The 20,864-nt window shown below is 57.9% G+C and overlaps 2 protein-coding genes across 14 annotated transcripts in view; both read left to right on the top strand.

The window, feature by feature from the left end:
• The window catches only part of NISCH (nischarin), a 44,355-nt gene extending 31,570 nt beyond the window's left edge, over positions 1–12,785 (top strand). For 2 of the 5 annotated variants that reach the window (XM_007174740.2, XM_057554922.1), the window contains exons 16-21: positions 3,172–4,581; positions 6,903–7,326; positions 7,807–7,963; positions 8,467–8,595; positions 9,126–9,287; positions 9,681–10,868. In XM_007174740.2, the coding sequence (XP_007174802.2) occupies positions 3,172–4,581; positions 6,903–7,326; positions 7,807–7,963; positions 8,467–8,595; positions 9,126–9,287; positions 9,681–10,291 (2,893 nt within the window). In that variant the 3' untranslated portion in view covers positions 10,292–10,868. Of the gene's footprint in view, positions 1–3,171; positions 4,582–6,902; positions 7,327–7,806; positions 7,964–8,466; positions 8,596–9,125; positions 9,288–9,680; positions 10,869–12,219; positions 12,324–12,655 lie in introns of those variants that run through there. The other 3 variants (XR_009009517.1, XM_057554921.1, XM_007174741.2) reach the window with 3 other exon arrangements.
• The window catches only part of STAB1 (stabilin 1), a 27,371-nt gene continuing 19,162 nt past the window's right edge, over positions 12,656–20,864 (top strand). For 8 of the 9 annotated variants that reach the window (XR_009009516.1, XM_057554918.1, XM_057554913.1 and 5 more), the window contains exons 1-11: positions 13,050–13,252; positions 17,462–17,598; positions 17,940–18,055; positions 18,260–18,345; positions 18,417–18,486; positions 18,877–18,972; positions 19,241–19,351; positions 19,598–19,794; positions 20,028–20,158; positions 20,331–20,458; positions 20,739–20,818. Coding sequence is in view for 8 of the 9 variants with exons in the window: in XM_057554918.1 (XP_057410901.1) it covers positions 13,172–13,252; positions 17,462–17,598; positions 17,940–18,055; positions 18,260–18,345; positions 18,417–18,486; positions 18,877–18,972; positions 19,241–19,351; positions 19,598–19,794; positions 20,028–20,158; positions 20,331–20,458; positions 20,739–20,818 (1,233 nt within the window). In the remaining variant the exon portion in view is untranslated. Of the gene's footprint in view, positions 12,786–13,049; positions 13,253–17,461; positions 17,599–17,939; positions 18,056–18,259; positions 18,346–18,416; positions 18,487–18,876; positions 18,973–19,240; positions 19,352–19,597; positions 19,795–20,027; positions 20,159–20,330; positions 20,459–20,738; positions 20,819–20,864 lie in introns of those variants that run through there. The other variant, XM_057554912.1, reaches the window with a different exon arrangement.

The following is a 20,864-nucleotide window of genomic DNA, read 5'->3' as shown; positions in this document are numbered from 1 at the left end:
GGTGTCATTTGTTACTTACCCTTTTTTCATGTCTAATTTTATTGATTTGAGCCCTCTCCCTTTTTTCCCTGATGAATCTCTAGCTAAAGGTTTATCAATTTTGTTTATCTTTTCAAAGAACCAGCTTTTAGTTTCATTGATCTTTTCTATTGTTTTCTTTGTCTCTATTTCATTTATTTCTGCTCTGATCTTGATTTCTTCTAGTCACTTTGGGTTTTGTTTGTTCTTCTTTCTCTAGTTCCTTTAGGTCTAAGGTTAGGTTGTTTATTTGAGATTTTTCTTGTTTCCTGAGGTAAGATCGTATTGCTGTAAACTTCCCTCTTAGAACTGCCTTTGCTGCAGCCCATAGGTTTTGGATCGTCATGTTTTCATCGTCATTTGTCTCTAGGTATTTTTTGATTTCCTCTTTGATTTCTTCAGTGATGCGTTGGTTGTTTAGTAACATATTGTTTAGCCTCCATGTGTTTGTGTTTTTTATAATTTTTTTTTCCTGTAATTGATTTCTAATCTCATAGCATTGTGTTCAGAAAGGATGCTTGATATGATTTCAGTTTTCTTTTTTTTTTAATTAATTAATTAATTAATTAATTTATTTATGGCTGTGTTGGGTCTTCGTTTCTGTGCGAGGGCTTTCCCCAGTTGCAGCAAGCGGGGGCCACTCTTCATCGCGGTGTGCGGGCCTCTCACCATCGCGGCCTCTCTTGTTGCGGAGCACAGGCTCCAGATGCGCAGGCTCAGTAATTGTGGCTCACGGGCCTAGTTGCTCCTCGGCATGTGGGATCTTCCCAGACCAGGGCTCGAACCCGTGTCCCCTGCATTTGCAGGCAGATTCTCAACCACTGTGCCACCAGGGAAGCCCCTGATTTCAGTTTTCTTAAATTTACCGAGGCTTGATTTGTGTCCCAAGATGTGATCTGTCCTGGAGAATGTTCAGTGTGCACTTGTGAAGAAAGTGTATTCTGCTGTTTTCGGATGGAATGTCCTATAAATGTCAGTTAAATCCATCTGGTCTGATGTATCATTTAAGACTTGTGTTTCCGTATTGATTTTCTGTCTGGATGATCTGTCCATTGGTGTAAGTGGGGTGTTAAAGTCCCCCACTGTTATTGTGTTACCGTCGATTTCCCCTTTTATGGCTGTTGGCATTTGCTTTATATATTGAGGTGCTCCTATGTTGGGTGCATATATATTTATAATTGTTGTATCTTCTTCTTGGATTGATCCCTTGATCATTATGTAGTGTCCTTTCTTGTCTCTTGTAACAGTCTATTTTGTCTGATAGAAGTATTGCTACTCCAGCTTTCTTTTGATTTCCATCGCATGGAATCTCTTTTTCCATCCCCTCACTTTCAGTCTATATGTGTCCCTAGGTCTGAAGTGGGTCTCTTGTAGACAACATGTATACTGGTCTTGTTTTTGTATCCATTCAGCCAGTCTACATCTTTTGGTTGGAGCATTTAATTCATTTACATTTAAGGTAATTATCGATATTTTTGTTCCTATTGCCATTTTTTTAATTGTTTTGGATTTGTTTTTGTTGGTCTTCTTTCTTCCCTTTTTCTTTTGTTCTCTTATGATTTGATGACTATCTTTAGTGTTGTGTTTGGGTTGCTTTTTCTTTTTTGTGTGTGTATCTATTTTAGTTTTTTGGTTTGCAGTTCACATGAGGTTTTGATATAGCAGTCTACATACAAGGTTGTTTTAAGTTGCTGGTCTCTTGATTTCAAATGCAGTTCCCATATTCTGCATTTGTAGTCTCCTCATGGTTGCTGGTTTTGACATCATATTTGTGTATGGGTGATTTCCTACTTAATTACTTTACGTTTGCATTTACCAGTGAGCTTTCCCATTTGTGATTTTCTTATTTCTAGTTGTGACCTCTTTTTTTACCCCCCTGCCTAGAGAAGTTCCTTTAGCATTTGTTGTAAGGCTAATTTGGTGATGCTGAATTCTCTTAGCTTTTGCTTGTCTGTAAAGCTTTTGATTTCTCCGTCGAATCTGAATGAGAGCCTTGCTTGGTAGAGTATTCTTGGTTGTAGGTTTTTCCCTTTCATCACATATACTCCAATAAAGATGTTTAGAAGACATATATATATATATATATCTCGTGCCACTCTCTTCTGGCCTTCAAGAGTTTCTGCTGAAAAATCAGCTGATGACCGTATAGGGATTCCCTTGTATGTTATTTGTTGCTTTTCCCTTGTTGCTTTTAATATTTTTTCTTTGTATTTAATTTTTGTCGGTTTGATTAATATGTGTCTTGGTGTGTTCCTCCTTGGGTTTATCCTGTATGGGACTCTGCGCTTTCTGGACTTGGGTGACTGTTTCCTTTCCCATGTTAGGGAAGTTTTCAGCTATAATCTCTTCAAATACTTTCTCAGGCCCTTTCCCTTTCTCTTCTTCTTCTGGGACCCCTATAATGTGAATGTTGGTGCATTTAATGTCCCAGAGGTCTCTCAGACTGTCCTCATTTCTTTTCATTCTTTTTTCTTTATTCTGTTCTGTGGCAGTGATTTCCACCACTCTGTCTTCCAGCTCATTTATTCGTTCTTCTGCCTCAGTTATTCTGCTACTGATTCCTTATGGTGAGTTTTTCATTTCACTTACTGTGTTATTCATCTCTGTTTGTTCTTTAAATCTTTTGTCTCTTTGTTAAACATTTCTTGTATCTTCTTGGTCTGTGCCTACATTCTTTTTCTGAGATTTTGAATCATCATTACTCTGAATTCTTTTTCAGGTAGATTACCTATCTCTAAAGGAGCTTGAATTTAAATGTGAAGGTCCTAAGACCCCCAGCCCACTCCCCATGCCTCTCGCCTGTGAAGGCGACTGAGTGCCCCTGCAGGGGACTGTTGTCAAGTTAGTCCATGCCCATGAGCACTCATTGCTCTTGGGGCTTGTGGCCAGTGTCTGAAGGACTGAGAAGTCTTCATGATGTGCGCAGGATTGTGTTGGATGCCTGTGGTCTGGCCCCTGGGAGTGTGGTGGCCCCAGCCTACCAGCACCTTGGCTCCCCACCAGGGTGCTTGCTAGCACCAGGCTCAGCTGTTTAGGAGGCTTGGGAGACCCATGGGTTGCTTCTTCAGGGCCAGGGGACAGCAGCAGGACTGGACGTGGGAGGTGAGGGCATCCCAGCCCAGCATGTCACTGACCTGGCTTCTCCCCGCACAGCCCAGAGCACGCAGAGCCAGAGGTCCAGGTGGTGCCCGGGTCCGGCCAGATCATCTTCCTGCCCTTCACCTGCATTGGCTACACCGCCACCAACCAGGACTTCATCCAGCGCCTGAGCACGCTCATCCGGCAGGCCATCGAGCGGCAGCTACCTGCTTGGATCGAGGCTGCCAACCAGCGAGAGGAGGGCCAGGGCGAGCAGGGCGAGGATGATGAGGAGGAGGAGGAGGATGTTACTGAGAACCGCTACTTTGAAATGGGGCCCCCGGATGTGGAGGAAGAGGAAGAGGGTGGGCCAGGAGAGGAAGAAGAAGAAGAGGAGGAGGAAGAGGAGGAGGAGGAGGGCGAGGAGGAGCGCCTGGCTCTGGAGTGGGCCCTGGGCGCAGATGAGGACTTCCTGCTGGAGCACATCCGCATCCTCAAGGTGCTCTGGTGCTTCTTGATCCACGTGCAGGGCAGCATCCGCCAGTTCGCTGCCTGCCTCGTGCTCACAGACTTCGGCGTCGCCGTCTTTGAGATCCCGCACCAGGAGTCGCGCGGCAGCAGCCAGCACATCCTCTCCTCCCTGCGCTTTGTGTTCTGCTTCCCGCACGGCGACCTCACCGAGTTTGGCTTCCTCATGCCGGAGCTGTGCCTGGTGCTCAAGGTGCGGCACAGCGAGAATACGCTCTTCATCATCTCAGACGCCGCCAACCTGCACGAGTTCCACGCTGACCTGCGCTCTTGCTTTGCCCCGCAGCACATGGCCATGCTGTGCAGCCCCGTGCTCTATGGCAGCCACACCAGCCTGCAGGAGTTCCTGCGCCAGCTGCTCACCTTCTACAAGGTGGCGGGCGGCTGCCAGGAGCGCAGCCAGGGCTGCTTCCCCGTGTACCTGGTCTACAGTGACAAGCGCATGGTGCAGACAGCCGCCGGGGACTACTCGGGCAACATCGAGTGGGCCAGCTGCACGCTCTGCTCCGCCGTGCGGCGCTCCTGCTGCGCACCCTCCGAGGCTGTCAAGTCTGCTGCCATCCCCTACTGGCTGCTGCTTACACCCCAGCACCTCAACGTCATCAAGGCCGACTTCAACCCCATGCCCAATCGCGGCACCCACAACTGCCGCAACCGCAACAGCTTCAAGCTTAGCCGTGTGCCGCTCTCCACTGTGCTTCTGGACCCCACACGCAGCTGCACTCAGCCGAGGGGTGCCTTCGCGGACGGCCACGTGCTTGAGCTGCTTGTGGGCTACCGCTTTGTCACCGCCATCTTCGTGCTGCCCCATGAGAAGTTCCACTTCCTGCGCATCTACAACCAGCTGCGGGCCTCACTGCAGGACCTGAAGACTGTAGTCATCGCCAAGACCCCTGCAACCGGGGGCAGGCCTCAGAGCCCCCCTGTGGATGGCCAGCCTGCCGAGGACGGGGCCCGGTAAGACTGAGCATGGGCTTTTGGGGGCCAGGGGGCGGGAGGCTGGCTGAGACCACTTACCTCACCCAGATCTCCAGCACTCCCTCAGCATTGCCTTTGGCTCCCTCAGGCTTGGTGCTGGGCTGCTCCTTATCTCCCAGGGCTTCAGAAGAGGCCCAGGAAAGCTGTCCTTCCACAAAGCCAGGCTGGCCCAATTCTCTGCCACTTAGAGTCCTGTGTGGCTGGGTCCCCGGGCTCCTACTCCCACCTTGCCTGGCCCTCTCCACTGGGTCCAAGCATGGCCTCTAGGCATCACCCACACCTCCTCGCCTCCAGGCTCGCAGTCCCGTGGCTGGCTCTGTGAGCTAGGGGGCTGCTTCAGGCACCACCTGCCTCTGACCCCCAGCTCCAAGCCCGTACCCTTTGGTGAGCCACACACGCCTTCTCAGGAAGACGTGGGTTGCTCAGGGGCCCTCTCTGTGTGTAATTTTGTGAGTCCATTCCAAAGGAAGCTGTTGGCTGAGAGCAGCAAGGTCTGAGTGTGTGAGCTGGGTGGTCACTTTGTGCAAAGCTCCTTTTCTTCTGGGGGGAGACTGAAGTGCAGAGAGGGGAGGAGTTGGCAGCCCTGTCCTCTTCTTCTTCTTTTTTTTTTTTAAATTTATTTTTGGCTGCGTTGGGTCTTCGTTGCTGCGTGCGGGCTTTCTCTAGTTGCAGTGAGCGGGGGCTACTCTTCATTGCGGTGCGCGGGCTTCTCATTGTGGTGGCTTCTCTTGTTGCGGAGCACAGGCTCTAGGTGTGTGGGCTTCAGTAGTTGCAGCACGCAGGCTCAGTAGTTGCGGCTCGTGGGCTCTAGAGTGCAGGCTCAGTAGTTGTGGCGCACAGGCTTAGTTGCTCTGCGACATGTGGGATCTTCCCAGACCAGGGCTCAAACCCGTGTCCCCTGCATTGGCAGGTGGATTCTTAACCACTGCGCCACCAGGGAAGCCCAGCCCTGTCCTCTTCTTCCTTACTCTCCTTCACCTGCTCCTGCCCCCGAGCCTGGCTTCCCTCAGGGCCGCCTGGGGTTGGCATATAGTGGCTTGTGGGGGCCATGGTCACACTCACAGGTTCACCCGTGCCTGGGGCTCAAGAGGCGCCCTGTGCCCTTCAGGGTGCCCCTTTCTCCTGTTACTGCTCCCAACTTCATGTATGCTGGGGCTTCCCTACCTGGGCAAGAAAACCCTTTGTTTGTTGGCCTTCCTGTCCAATGAGACATGGTGTAGCTCACTTCCTCTTCCATCCTGGTGGACAGTGGAGACCCTGCCCTCACCCCAGCATCTCACAGGGCATTCCTTCTCTCTCCAACCCAGCCCCTCAACTGATGCTCCCAAAGGTCATCCAGCATCTTCCTGGCTGAATCAGGGAGCCCTCTTATGCCCAGCTCAAGTCCCATGCTCTCCATAGAGACCCTTGATGCCTCCAGGTACTGGAGAGCCGCTTATGCCAGAGGCGGCCTTGCATGGCCATCTCTCTGTCTCCCTGCCCCTATGATGAGGCTTCAGATGATGACACTTTGTCTCAGTTTCCCTGCCACCCCCAAGCCTGGCTGGACCCTCCCCACAGTAGGGACTGCATGCAGAAAGCAGGCGCTCTGCTTCACCCCAGCAGGTGCATCTCTGCCCCAAGACAGCAGGAGGACAGCCCAGAGGGCTTGGGGGCATTTGGCCCAGTGCAAGATCAGGGCCCCAGGGATCTCTTTCAGCAGCTGGACTGTCCAGTTGAGAGGATGACATCCAGGACTCCCCACCAACATGAGCTTGGGCATGTAGGCTGGTGGCAGGGAGCTCCAAACCTCTATGAGGGTTCTTTCTGAGCATTGTTTGATCTCATGCTTGGAACAGACCAGAGAAAACCCATGTGGCCACATGCAGTGGTGGCCGAGTGGGGTGAGATCCTGGGCTACCTGAGGAGGCCTCAAAGGCAAACTGAGGAGCAGTTTGAGTATTTGGTTCTCAACTCCATGTTCCCCAAGGTCCCAGCCCTGGGCACCTTGGTCCGTGCTCTGGACTCCGTAGTGGCATTTCTGACACCGTTACCACCTTCTCAAAATGATTTTTCAGCCCATGAGCCACATCTGTCTTTCTCAGCCCTGCCCTATCTTCCCATCTCCCCCGCAAGAGAAAGGGCCCCGGCACTTTCTTTCTGCTGTTTGGTCTTCCCATAAGGAACCAAGATGAAATCCCCAGATGACCCCAGAGGTGGTGTGTGGTACGTGCGTTTCCCTCACACTGAGGTTACACGTGGGATGTGAATCTGCATTTGGGACTCACGTGTTAATATGGTTTTTCTTGGGGGACTGGGAGATGCAGCAATGAGCAGCATCTCCAGGAGGTCCCGGCAGAGGCTCCAGCTCCAGCCCCAGCCCCAGCGGAGGTCCCAGCTCTAACCCCGCCAAAGACCCCAGCTCCGGCAGAGCCCTCAGTGCCAGCTTTGGTCCCAGCGGAGACCCCAGCTCCGGCAGAGCCCTCAGTGCCAGCTTTGGTCCCAGCGGAGGCCCCAGCCTCAGCAGAGACCCCTTCGGAGGCCTCAGTGGGGGCCTCGGCCCCGGCAGCGGAGGCCGCAGCACAAGTGGAGGCCCCCGCCCAGTACCCAAGCGACCACTTGATCTGGTCCACGTCGGAGGAGAATCAGATCCCCTCGCACCTGCCCGCCTGCCCGTCGCTCCGGCACATCGCCAGCCTGCGGGGGAGCGCCATCGTTGAGTTCTTCCACAGCAGCGTTGCCGAGGTAGGGCCAGCGCGCCTGTGGAGGAAGGTGGCACTGTCGTCCTGGGGCCCCGGCAGGCTCACCTTGGGGTCAACCTCAGGTTCCCAGACTTATGTGTGCTGGCTTTTCCCCCAGCTTCAGCTGTTCACAGCTTTGAAGACCTGAGTAGGGAGAACCTGGGGTGCCCTCCCCTGGCCAGTTGTTCCCTCCATCACCGCCTCCTCCTGCGGCTATTCCTAGCCTCGGGCCCTGGGCAGACCCCACGGCACACCGTCTCCCATCCCTCACCTCCTCTCTGCTTCAGAGTTTATAAATACGTTGACGAGACACAGTAGAGGTCCCACGCCTCCCCATCCAAGGCTGTGGGCCCGTCCCTGGGACGGCAGGTCACTGGGTAGTGGGGCTGGCAGAGGCCACCCTCCACAGAGGCGTGGAGGAGGAGCTGTGTGCCCCGGCCGCCCTGCTCTCCTGCAGGCCCCAACCCGGCCCCTCTGTGTCCAGGTGGAAAACGAGGAGCTGCGGCACCTCCTGTGGTCGTCGGTGGTGTTCTACCAGACCCCGGGGCTAGAGGTGACCGCCTGCGTGCTGCTCTCCACCAAGGCCGTGTACTTTGTGCTGCACGATGGCCTCCGCCGCTACTTCTCGGAGCCGCTGCAGGGTGGGCACTGGGGCCTGAGGGGATGGGCGGGGTTCTGTCTCTAGAGCCCTTGTGCCACGTCAGGCAGCAGCGATTTGACTGCACTGGGCCGAGAATCTCTTTTCTGAGGAAGGGGGGTGATGACAGCACTCTCCTCCTGGAGCTGTCACGTGGGATGCGAGGCCAGGCGTGAAAGCGCTCAGTAAGGCCCCGTGAGTGCCCGGGACCCAGGCGTGCTGGGGGGATGTTGGGCAGCCTCTGCCCCTTGGGGCCTTGGTGGGCACCTTAGCCAGTGCCCCGTCCTAGGGCTCCTGGTGTCTCCAGCGCACCAGGCAAGGCTCAGACTGTAAAACACGTTTCCCCGAGGCCATGTGTGCTCAGAGGTGGCGGGGGCTCCTCGCCAGGCCTCAGTGGACCAGGCCATCAAGGGGGCCCGTTCCTGCTCCAGGCAGCTGCACACCTGGGAACCTTGTGCTCACCCAGCACGGCCGCCACCACATTCGCTCCCTTTCTGTCTATCACAGATTTCTGGCATCAGAAAAACGCCGACTACAACAACAGTCCCTTCCACATCTCTCAGTGCTTTGTTTTAAAACTCAGCGACCTGCAGGTAGTCAATGTTGGACTCTTCGACCAGTATTTCCGGCTGACGGGTGAGTGGTCACTGTGCTTTTGTCCTATTTTGGGTGAAGGCCAGTGTCACCAGTGGGCTTCCACCTTCATATGTGGGTGCCTTATCGCAGGCAGAGTTTATCTGCTCACAAGCCAGTTCACCGGAGCGGGAGGAAGCAGCTTCAGGAACTGCTGAGAGGGCAGAACTCACCCCGCAGGACTTGGAGCGAGAGGCTGGGGACAGAGGCGGCAAAGTGCTGGGTGGGCGGGCAGAGTGGGCCCTGGGCTCACGGGCAGGATGTTTCTGACTCATACTTCCTGAAGAGAGAAAGCTAAGCTCTTTCCCTAATGCCTCTGTATCCCCTTCCAGAAAAATGTTACAGCCCTTCCGGCCTGAGAAATGGCCGTCTCCCCAGGCCCCGTGATGCTTCCTCAAGTGGGTCCTCCTGGCCCTGGCTTTGTGGTCCTCAGGTCCAGGCTGACCTGCTAGAGACTAGAGATGGCTCCAGGGGTGGGGATGGGGCTGGGGGGAGTAGCGGCCTGCAACCGTGCCCGGCCCCTCCTCCCGCAGGCTCCTCTCCGGCACAGGTGGTTACATGCTTGACACGGGACAGCTACCTGACACACTGCTTCCTCCAGCACCTCATGGCCGTGCTCTCCTTGCTGGAACGCACGCCCTCACCTGAGCCTGTCGACAAAGACTTCTACTCCGAGTTTGGAAACAAGACCACAGGTATCCCCACCCAGCTCGGGTCTCCTCGCCAACCCCAAGGGCTGCAGCAGGCCCCGGAGCAACCTCTCTGTGCCGCAGCACCCTCTCTGCTTCTAGCTCTCTCTCTCTCTCTGTCTCTCTCTCTTTTCCTGCGTAGTCAGCTACGGTTTTCCATGGCTTTTCCATGGCAGAGTCTCTGGCCCGGCAAATCCACAACCGTTCAGCATCTCAGTGTCTGCTCTTCTCTGAGCTGCTGGCCTGAGGGTCTCTGCCTGAGGGTGGGGGCTTGGAGCGCTCTCTCCCACTTCTGACAGACACGTGACTCATGCTGATGTCTCTGGGTGGCTTGGGGCTGCTGGTGACCCACCACAGGCCAGTTCCAGGCTGCAGCCCCGGTGGTGTCTCTCTCTGCAGGGAAGATGGAGAACTATGAGCTGATCCACTCAAGCCGTGTCAAGTTCACCTACCCCAGTGAGGAGGAGGTCGGGGACCTGACATTCACTGTGGCCCAGAAGGTGGCTGACCCAGAGAAGGCGCCGTCCCTCAGCATCCTGCTGTACGTGCAGGCCTTCCAGGTGGGCACACCACTGTCTGGGCGCTGCAGGGGCATGTTGCGCCCCAAAACGCTCCTGCTCACCAGCGCCGAGATCTTCCTCCTGGACGAGGACTTCGTCCACTACCCGCTGCCCGAGTTCGCCAAAGAGCCGCCACAGAGGGACCGGTACCGGCTGGACGACGGCCGCCGCATCCGGGACCTGGACCGCGTGCTCATGGGCTACCAGACATACCCACAGGCCCTCACCCTGGTCTTTGACGACGTGCAGGGCCACGACCTCATGGGCAGTGTCACCCTGGACCACTTTGGGGAGGTGCCAGGTGGCCCGGCTAGAGGTGGCCAGGGCCGTGAGGTCCAGTGGCAGGTGTTTGTCCCCAGCGCTGAGAGCCGAGAGAAGCTCATCTCGCTGTTGGCCCGCCAGTGGGAGGCCCTTTGTGGCCGGGAGCTGCCCGTGGAGCTCACTGGCTAGCCCGGGTTGTAGCTGGCCCTTGCCACCCGCCGTGTCTGGCTTGGTGTCCACTCAGGGCCGGGAAGCAGGCTTTCTTTGCTTTTTAAAAATGTTTTCTCTTCTCTTTCGGTACCTTTGTTTGATTGTCCTCCCAGAGAATGTGAACATGTGTGTTCAATTGGTTCTCAGCCTCCCGCGGATCTGCTGCCTGCCCCTGGTGCCGCGTGGCCAGGCACACCAGTTTCGTGTCTTCTTTCGTGGGACCGTTGTTAACATGTGGCGCCGTGGGTCTGGTTTACTCTTTTACGCGTCCTTTCCCGAGATGTTAAGTCCAGTCTTGTTGCTGTTGCTGTCATTGTGGGCACTTGCTGCTAATTATGAAGCTGGCAGCGAAATGCACATTGAAAGCTCCCGCCCCATGCAGTTTTCCAAAGGGGAGGCCTCTCCTGGTCCAGACAAGTGGGAGAGCCCTATGGGGGCAGGAGTCCCCCAGGCCTTGGGACTGAGAGGGCTGGGAGCAGGGGACCTAGAGCTGCCAGCACCAAGTGTGATTCCTGTTGCCTATTTTCTCTAATCCAGTAAAGCCAAGTTTGACACAGTCTGGGTCTTTTATTTCAAGGGCCACTGGGGTCCCAGCAGGGCATTGGTCCAGGGTGTGGTTGGCCTGAGGGGGAGAGGGTGCCTTAGAGACACAAGAAGGTCTTGGGGGAAAGGAAGAGGGGAGGAGCCTGTGAAGGGCAAAGGGAGCTGCTCTCCCAGGGCCAGATGCTGGATGGGTGTCTGTGGAGCCTGGGACAGGGGAGGTGTGAGGGGATCTTTGGACAGGACCGTGCTGGGCTGTGGCTAAGTCAGGAGCCTCAGGGCAAATGAGAGGAATGAAGCTCCTCAGGTGCCCCTGGCACTCCAGCTGCTGCCCTGCCACCCTCAGATCAGGAATGTCACACCCGACCTGTTGTGAGGGTTAGGCCTGGAGTCTGGGACGGCTTACTCTGTAGGGTCTAGGGGTCTCACCAGCATGGCCTGCAGGGGAGGTGGCCCCAGCGGTGGATAGTGGGGAGGAGGGCTCTGTGCCGTCCGTGTCTGGGTTCATGTCCTGAGAGATGGTTGCTTCAGGGAGCTCTGCTGAGGTAGGACGTGGGATTTCTTTGGGAGCCAGCCCTTGTGCCCAGTCCCTCCTCAACCCATTTCTACCCCATAGCAGGGCCCCTGAGGCCCACTTACTTTCTCTCATCCTGGCCAGTCAGGAGCCTTCGGCCCTAAGGCTGCAGGACCGTTTCCGCCCGGTGGTATTGGGGATGGGGGAGGGGCCAGCCGGGTTCCCAGGCCTGCTTCTCCTCATTTTTCCCTTTGTGCCAGCAGAGTGGGGATCCTTGCCCAGAGGACCCATCACCATCAGGAAGGCTGTGGTGGATGGGAGGAGCCACCAAGGGGGGGGGGTCTCCGCATTCACCTCCCCCCAGCCGGCTCTCAAAGACCAGCCCCATGGCCCCTCAGCTGATGGGCGAGGGGCAGCCCCCGACCAGACCTTTATCAGAGGCCTGTACAGACGGCCACCTGCCTGTCTCCATCTGTTACATCATACATAAATGGGGATTTATAGGCCAGAGGCAGGGTCCACCGCACATAGGCCTCACCACCTGGACTGCTGTTCCCAGGTCCCACAGCCCAACAGTTAACAGCTGACCCCAGCCTGGGTCCGTGAGGACAGGACCTAATGGGGGGAGGCCGTGCAGTGTAGTGGGGGGAAGGGTGCCCCGCAGGCAGCAGACCTGGAGCTGGATCTTCACACTGGTTAGCTGAGTGATCTTAGACAAATTCCCTAGCCCCTTTGAGCGTCCATTTCCGCACCAGTAACAGGATAATAAAAGTGCCTGCATTCATTCAGCCCACAAATCTGGAGTGAGCATCCATGTGTGAACCAGCCCGACCCCTTCCCTGCTCTCCCATAGCTGACATTCCAGCGGGGGACAGAAAATAAATAAACTAGTGTCAGCTGGTGGCCAGTGCTACGAGGAGGTGAAGGCTGGAGACCTTTGACCTGAGGCTGGACCTTGTGAGTCCTGTGAGGATCTGGGCTAACGGCAGCGCCCAGGGAGCTCGCTCTGTGGTTATGGAGTAGAAAAGCCTGTGGTGGAACAGAGTGGGGGGTGTGGAGAGCAGGCAACCAGGTCAGAGAGGCCGGCCTGGTGTGGAGAGGGGTCCGGGGCACAGGGGGCAAGCCTCAGGGCTGAGTGGAGAACGGATTGGGAAGGGAGGGCTACTGGCAGCAGGGAGGCCCCTCCGGGCGAGAAGGGCGGCGCAGGGACACATGGGGGATGGGGATCCTGGGCGGTGGAGGCCGAGCAGGGCAGGTGAGGGGGAGCCTGATGACTGTCCACTTAACAGGGAGTCGGAGGCCTGCACGTGCCCTCAGCAGCTGGAAAGGTAGAGGCAGACGGACCTGATTCAGAGGCTGCCCTCTCCCCCAAGCACCAGAACCCCCAGAGCTTCTGAATGAAACATGCTGGGCTTGCAGGTACTTGGGGCGGGGAGTTGTTTGCATCTGCTCCTGAATGTGCTTCACAACCTCTGAAACACCCAAGGCTTGTGGCTAATGGTGGGCTTGGAGGCTGACGCCAGGAGGAGGGTCCCGGGCCAGGAAGCCCCAAGCTGGGCCCAGGCGTCCATGCAGGGGTCAGTGGCCAGCACCTTCCCTTCCGCCTGCAGGCTGCTGATACGCAGGAGGAAATCCTGGCGGGTTCCTGTGGGGGTGAGCTGGCGGGGCCTCCCGGCTGCTTTTAAAGCGCCCGCCCGCCCGCCCTGTCCTGCCCGCCCGCCCTGTGCCTGCCTCCTAGAGCTCGTTCTCCACGCCGGCTGCCCCAGTTCTGTCCTGGAGAGCGTGCCCGCCAGCCACCACCAGCCATGGCAGGGCCCTGGGACCACCACCTGCTCTGCCTCCTGGCCCTCTGCCTGGCAGGCTCCAGCTTCATCGGGGGGCAGAAGGTGAGTGTGAGCCGGTCGCGGGGGACGTGATATCCAGGCCCTCCCAGCCAGTGGTAGGAGCAGGGAGGGAGCGCTCACGGATCAGGCACGGGGCTGAGGACACACAGGGCAGCTGGTTCTTGTCTGACCTTCTCTGACCTTCTCTGAGCTGGACAGAGGGCTGGGCTCTTGTGCCCACCTCCCCAGGCTGAGGTCTGTGTCTCGCGGCTTGGGGTGGCAGGGATGTGTCAGCCTGCCCTCCTCTGTGTCCGGCTAGCCAGCCGGGAGGTGTGGGCAGCCGTCCCAGGTCTCCCCAGCCTGAGGGTGGGGTATACGGAGCCAGGCCCATCCCCCTGCCCAGACTGAGGCCCGGTGTCTCTGTGGCCCTGGCTTGGGGATGGGAGATGTGATCACCCCCAACTCTCGCAGGGCTGACAAACTGAGAGGCTCACGTGGACCATGTGTAGGCGTGCTGGGTGTGTGTGTATGTGTGTGCGCCCAGAGGCAGAATGAGGTCTACTCACCCCGAGTTCCTCTGGGCAAACAGCAGGCAACAATAACACCCTCAAGCCTAAGAGCTGCTGTTCAGGTGAACAGCCCTGGGCACACTCGGCATCATCCCCTCAAGTCATCCCAGCCCCTGAGCAGTGGGCCCTGTTCTCCGCTTGAGGAAGCCAAAACCCAAGGATGATAGAGACAGGTTGGTCCAACTCCAGAGCCACGCTCCAGACCGCCATCTGCGGTTCCCCATCCGGCCATGAGGGAGGAGCCGATGGTCCCAGTGTGTGGCTGTCAGGTCCACATGCACAAGCCCCCTTTGGGATGCCTGTCTGCAGATCCACCGAAGCCCCGTAGTAGGGACATCGTCCCAACTGGAGTTTCTGTAAGAGCCTCCCACCCTAGGCATGGAGACAGAGTCACCTGGCTGGGGCCTGCCTCCAGGTGAAGGACCCTCTCCTGTGAGGCCAAGTTCTCTTGGGGCAGCTGCTAGTGTCCTCAAATCACTAACAGGCAGACTGAGGTCCCGAGAGGAAAAGGACTTGCCCAGGATCCCACTGCCGGGCAGAGCCAGGACAGGAACCCAGGCCCTGTGCCACCTTGGGACTCGCTCTCATCCGCCTTGTGGTCTGGTGAGGGGCCTCACCAGCTTCAGGGCCAAGTCAGGGTTGAGGACGGGCAGATCTGAGGCTGAAAAAGTGACAGTGATGGTGGAAGAGCCAAGGGTTTCAGGTTGTGCTGAGCTCTGCAGGTGGTTCCTGCTCCCTCCCTTCCTCAGTTTCCCCATGTGTACAATGCAAGGGAATTTCGAAGGCCACCTCCTCATGTTCTTGTGACAGGGGTCAATGAGGGGCCTCAGGCTGGGAGTTTTTCCTTGTCACAGACCACCTCTAAGTCTGCCTTCTGGGGCTGGGGCTCGGGCTTAGACATCCTGGGCGGGGAAGAGGGCCCTGGGGATTCTTGTCAGGGACGCAGCAACGCTGGCCTCTCACGTGCCCTCAGTCCCTCAGCACTACCGGCACCTTGTGTAGCACGAGATCCACTGTAAACATTAGGAAACCGAGGCTCTGAGGGGAAGGGACGACTTCTGGGTCACACAGCTAGTGAGGAGCAGAACTCAAACACAGGAAGGTTCAGGCAGTAGAGGCAGAGAAGGCTTCCTGGAGGAGGGGGCTTAGCACCTGTCTATTCAAGTCTTTCACCAGGTGCCTCCTCTGCTAGGTGTATGCTGGTGCAGGTGAAGCCTGTGGTCTCAAGCTGGGGTTTGAAGGGAGAGGGGCATTGATCTTGGGCAAGGGGAAGTAGTTTGGGAGGTCCCTTCCCATCTGAGGGAGTTTGGGTTCTGGGCCCTGGGCCCCAGCTCGGTGGAATTTCTTCCACCTTCTCACAACAGTCTAACACCTCATGTCTCCTCAACTTCCCCAGCAGTGTCTCTATGGGATGCAGACATTGCAAAATCAGTTCTGGATTAGGACAGGGAGGGGAGCAGCACCCGCCTGGCTCAGACGGGTCCCGAGGTGCCCTAGGGAAGAAGGGAATCTGATTCAGCACTCGGCTGGAATCCAGCCTCACTCCACCCAACGGGACCAGTGGCGAGATTGTCGGCTGGGGCTGGTGCTCCTTCCAGGCCACCAGGCAGAGGGGGCCTGAATGCCCACTTCTGGTGAGATCCCAGAGAGAAGTGTGACTTGTCCACTGGTTTATCCATCCATCATACATTTACAGATGCAACATCTCGTGAATGAGTGTCCACCCCACCACCAGCCACAAGGCTCCAGCTTCCTCCCGTGCTGGTGACTCACCCCCCACTTGACAGGACCGCCCCCTCTGCCCAAGAGTGAGGATAGTGCTCTCTCACTGCCCCTGAGCCCTTATCCAGGGCTGCTCTGAGAACTGGTCCCCGGGCCATTGGCGCTGACGCTGGCAGCTGTGTCTGGCTGGCCAGGTGGCCCTCAGGGGAGCCCATCACCTGCAGAGCCTTTGCCCTGAGCCAGCAGCTGCCTGGCCCTGAAATTACCCAACTTCCTAGTTGCTCCCTGGCTCAGCAAAGACCGAGCCTCAGGGTGGGGAATGAGACCACAACATCCAGCCCCACAGCTCGGGCTGAGGCCACCCGCAGCAACTTCCCTCTTTGCAGACCACAGAGGCAGGAGCGGAAAAGGCCAAATCACAGCAGCTGGGAGAGGCCCTGGGACCTTCATGTACACCAGAAAGTATTGAGGCACTATTTCTCCTTTTCTCTGGCTTTGAGAGCCACACATCTGTGATGTGTTCTAGGAAAGAGATGTTCTGGGTTTACTCCCTTTTGGAGCACAGTGTGTTCAGCACTTTTTAAGATGAGAACTTCTCAGCTTCTCCAGGCCATGCCCCAAGCCCCTGAAAGCTCTCCTCATCAAAATGCACCTTGCTGTGGTCTTTTCTCCCACTGACAACCAAGAGTTTAGCTTCCATTCCTCCAGGGCCAGTGCTGTAGGTTATTGGGACTTTGTTGCCGTAATGGTAGCCCCATTGATGGTGGACTTGGGGGAGCTGTGACAGGCCAGAGAGTGGACTGCAGGCCCAGGGCTTTCTTGGCTCTCAGGTGACCATCTCTTCTCCTGCCCCCACCTCTGTTTTCCATGCAGCAGCCAGAGGGCCCATTTAAAACATAAACGAGTCCTGGGTCTGCTCCGGACTCCGCCTCCCCTCACTGGCCTGGCCTGGCCTGGCCCCAGCCCCTCTCCAGCCTCTCTGCCTATCTCTGCGTGTCTCTGCCTCATCACACATGGCCGTTTGCTTTTTCCCACTTCGTGACTTTTGTCTCTCCTGTCCCCTCTGCCAGGAGCAGTGACCCTGACCAATTTTCATGCATCCTTCAGGTCCCAACTCAATTGTCACCTCCCCAGGAAGCCACCTGGGCCTCCAGCCTGGGTCTTCTCAGCTCTCTCACTCCCAGCACTGCCCATCCAGTGATGGGCAGTGGACCCCTGGGTCCCGGCTGGCGTGTGGGGCTGTGGGCCAGGCCTGGACCAGGGCTCAGGGAATGTGACTGCTTGGCCCAGACTCAGACCCCCTCCCACACGCCTGCTCACACGGGCCAGCCTCGGGCATGGGGCTGGCGGCTGGGTCTCTGACCGCCGGGCACCAGAGAGGGCCCAGGGCTGGCCGAGGGGGTCATTTGGGAGCGAGGTGGGGACGTGCTCAGAGCAGAGTGACAGCTGGAGGGCCAGCCCCATGGCGCATGGCTGAAGCTCTCATCCTGCCTATGCCCAGGGGATGGAGGATGGCGTCGCCGTGTTCTCCTCCCCAACAGTGTCAGCCTGTCATTTAGTGTTTATGTTTAAATGAAAGGGGGGAATGAGCACTAGGTTGAGAGTCTAGGTTCAAGTCCCTGGGTGGCTACAGGCGAGGGCCACCCTCCTGGGGTTCAGTTTCCTCCTTTGAATCACCCAGGGTGGAACAGGAGGGCCAGATGCTCTTTGTGTCAGAAGGCAGAGACTCTGAGGCTTCTGGGCGTGCCTCCAGGCCCCCGGGCAGAGGTGTGTGGCTGTGGACATAGAGACACACTGTGGCAAGGACAGCCTGTGCCAGGCCGGTTTCCCCCAGACTCAGGGCCTTCCCTGTTCTCACTGCCTCCCCAGTGAAAAGATGGGAAACCAGGGCCTGGAGAGGGGTGCTAGGCCTCGCTGCAATCAAGGGTCAGGGCTGCGTGCAGGGTTCAGGTCCCTCACTCCAAACCCTGCCCATGCCCAGGTACAGTCCAGACGCTGCGACATGAAGACCAAGTTTGTCACTCACATACCCTGCACCCCGTGCCCTGCCATCAAGAAGCGGGTGTGTCCTTCGGGCTGGCTTCGGGAGTTCCCGGAGAAGATCTCACAGGACTGCCGGTGCAGACCCCCACTCCACCCTTGCTTGCTTCCAGGGGTATCCCGTGGGATGGCAGGGGACCAGGAGGGCCTGGCAGGCCTGGGGAGTGAGGGCAGGGACTCACTCATCCACATGTCTGTTGGCCCCTCCAGTAGGACAGAGATAGGTAGGGAGGAAGGAGTAAGAATGCAGGGCAAGTGCTGTTTATTGAGCATCTACTATGGATCAGGCCCTGTGTTCAGCTCAGGGCCAGGCATGAAGGGGTCGGGGGACCAAGAGCAACAGAACCCAGTGTGGGGAGGCTGGGCTGGAGGCTGCTGGGGGAGCCCCTCCCATCACCCTCCCCATCCTTGGTCCCCAGATACGAGGTCCAGCTGGGGGACTCTTTGTTGTCTATGAGCGGCTGCAGCCTGGAGTGCTCGAAGGACGTGGTGCAGAAGGCCTGCTGCCCTGGCTACTGGGGGTCCCAGTGCTATGGTATGGGGGAGGGTCCCAGCCTTGCTCCTCATGCCTCAACCCGCCTGCATTCCCCTTCAACTGGCTTATTTAATGGACAGCTGGGCCTCTTGGCTCTGGCTGCCCCAGGGGAGGGACCAAGTCTGGGGCCGCCCAGAGCTGCTGGGGTCAGGTAAATTGAGAGTTCTTGGGGCAGAGCTGAGTTCTAGGCGGGGGGGTCCACAGAGTGCCCTGGGGGTGCCGAGACCCCATGCAACAGCCACGGAACCTGCCTGGATGGCATAGACAGGAACGGGACCTGTGTGTGCCAGGTAAGGGCCCGGTGGGGCTGGGGTGGGGGGCCGTGGAGGGGCTGCACTGACTTGGTGCATCCCTCTGCCAGGAAAACTTCAGCGGCTCAGCCTGCCAGGAGTGTAGAGACCCCAACCGGTTCGGTCCTGCCTGCCAGTCAGGTGAGCGCTGGCCAGGCAGGAGGGCGGGGCCGATGTCCACTTGGGGGCCAGTGGGGACCTAGTCTACAGCCAGCCCCTACCAGACTCCGTCCCAGCCGCTCAGCCTCACACATCCCTTCTAGGGACATGAGCTTTGCTTTATCACATCTCTAACCCCTGCACATGCTGTTCTTGGAGGCCTCCTCCAGGAAGCCTTCCTTGAACCTTCTGGCTAGCCCAGGTGCCTGCCTTGGGCTCCCACCACTCCTCTGGTCCTGCACCACAATTCTGTATTCTTGAGGTTGTGCCTGCTGGAGCTGAGTTCTGGAGATGCAGAGGGCAGGGGCTCGACGTCCCTGTGTGCCCCTGGCTGAGGCTGGGGTCTCACCTGTCCCTGCGTGTCCCTCCCAGTCTGCAGCTGTGTGCATGGCGTGTGCCGCCATGGGCCACTCGGGGATGGAAGCTGCCTGTGCTTTGCTGGATTCACTGGACCCCACTGTGACCAAGGTGAGCAGCTGCTGGGGTAGCCAGTCTTTAGTGGCCAGAGCAGGAAAGGCTGACAGGGTGAAGGATGGGGCCTGAGCCTCAGCAGGACCTCGCCTGCAGCCTCCCTCGGGGGAGGGGGTGTCATCTGAAACCTTAACTGCCCTGAGGCCCAGAGAGGATGGGGCCCTGGCCAGGGTCACACAGCAAATTAGGCAGAGCATCTTCGCTCCTGTGTTCCTTCCCAACCTGGGACTTTGAGCTGCTGTGATACTCTCCTTTCTCTACTCAGAGCTCCCCGTCTGCCAGGCCCTGAACTGTCCTCAGAACTCCCAGTGCTCTGCAGAGGCCCCTACCTGCAGCTGCCTGCCTGGCCACACCCAGCAGGGCGGCGAATGCCTAGGTAAGTCTGGGATCTAGAGGCCAGGAGCCCCAGCTCAGGGTGAGCATCCTTTTAAACCAGCAAGTACGATCTGGCCTTTTACAGGGAGGGGGAACTGTCCCTGAGGGAGGGAAATAGGGCCTGTCCCCAAGGTCTAGATCAGCCTGTTCACCCCATCCCTGGGCCAACCTGGATAGAGGCTGTGGAGGAGATGGGTGGGCCTCCTGGGTGCTCGTCTCACTTGGGCTCTTACCACTGCCCCGGCAGCCCCTGACCCCTGCCAGCCGTCGCCCTGCTCCCCAGTTGCCCAGTGCTCCGTGAGCCCCAGGGGGCAGGCACAGTGTCGCTGCCCTGAGAACTACCATGGGGACGGAACAGTGTGTCTGCCCCAGGACCCATGCACCACCAACAACGGCGGCTGCCCCAGCAACTCCACCTTATGTCTGTACAAGAGGCCAGGCCAGGTGAGCTGGGGCCCTGGGCTGGGCCTGCCCCGCGGTCCCCCAGCTCGCATGGGCTGTGGGACAATCGCGGGCCTCCTAGGAGCCTAAGCTGCCCCATTTGTTAAATGGGAAGAGAATGATAGCCCGCTTCTGGGCGGGTGGCTGTGAGGACCCAGCAGAGCTCTGTGGGTGTGGCAGACGCCACGGTTCTCACAGACGTGGTGTCGTCCTCCCTCCCCTCCCGGGTGGGCCAGGCCACCTGCTCATGTAAGCCAGGCCTGGTCAGCACCAACCACAATGCCTCCGCGGGCTGCTTCGCCTACTGCTTCCCCTACTCCTGTGACCGGTCAGCCACCTGCCAGGTGACCCCTGATGGAAAGACCAGGTGAGCACAGGTGCCTTGGGCTGGGCACCAGGGGCAGAGCAGAGAGAGTGGACTTGGCAGGGGCAAGTTTGTGCCCGTGTGCACTTCAAGGGCCCTGTGGGGATGGTGGGTGAGGGCCAGAAGGGGGACCTGGCCACGCCCCCGCCCTGACCAGTTCTACCCATGCCCCCAGCTGTGTGTGCAAGGAGGGCGAGGTGGGAGATGGGCGTGCCTGCTACGGCCACCTGCTCCACGAGGTGCAGAAGGCCAGCCAGACGAGCATGACGTTACTGCGGCTGAGAGTCGCCTTTGCCATGCTGGGTGTGTGACCCCCGCCACTCGCCTGAGACCCCGCCCCTCACACCCAGCATCCTTGGCAGACTCTCCAGAGATGCCTTATTTCTCTGCCCAAGAGCTGTGGAAGCAGAGAATGGGCTGTGGTGGGGTGCATGATGGAGGTGGGAGCTACCCCCCCAGATCCTGATGTCCCTATTTACCCTAGATCTAGACCCAACGCTCCCCCACCTCAACTCTCCAAAACCCAGTACTGATGGCTGAGGGCCTCCCAGACCCATTCTGATGCACCCTCTCCTGCCCCCAGACCAGGGCTGCCGGGAGATCCTCAGCACGTCGGGCCCATTCACCGTGCTGGCACCGTCCATATCCTCCAGGACCATGAACGTGAGCCCCTGCCTGTCGAGGAGTGGGTCTCCTCCCTGGACCCTGC

The sequence above is a fragment of the Balaenoptera acutorostrata genome, chromosome 10 (assembly GCF_949987535.1).
Source record: "Balaenoptera acutorostrata chromosome 10, mBalAcu1.1, whole genome shotgun sequence".
In the NCBI taxonomy this organism is placed as follows: Eukaryota; Metazoa; Chordata; class Mammalia; order Artiodactyla; family Balaenopteridae; genus Balaenoptera; species Balaenoptera acutorostrata.
This window is presented reverse-complemented; position numbering and strand designations above follow the sequence as displayed.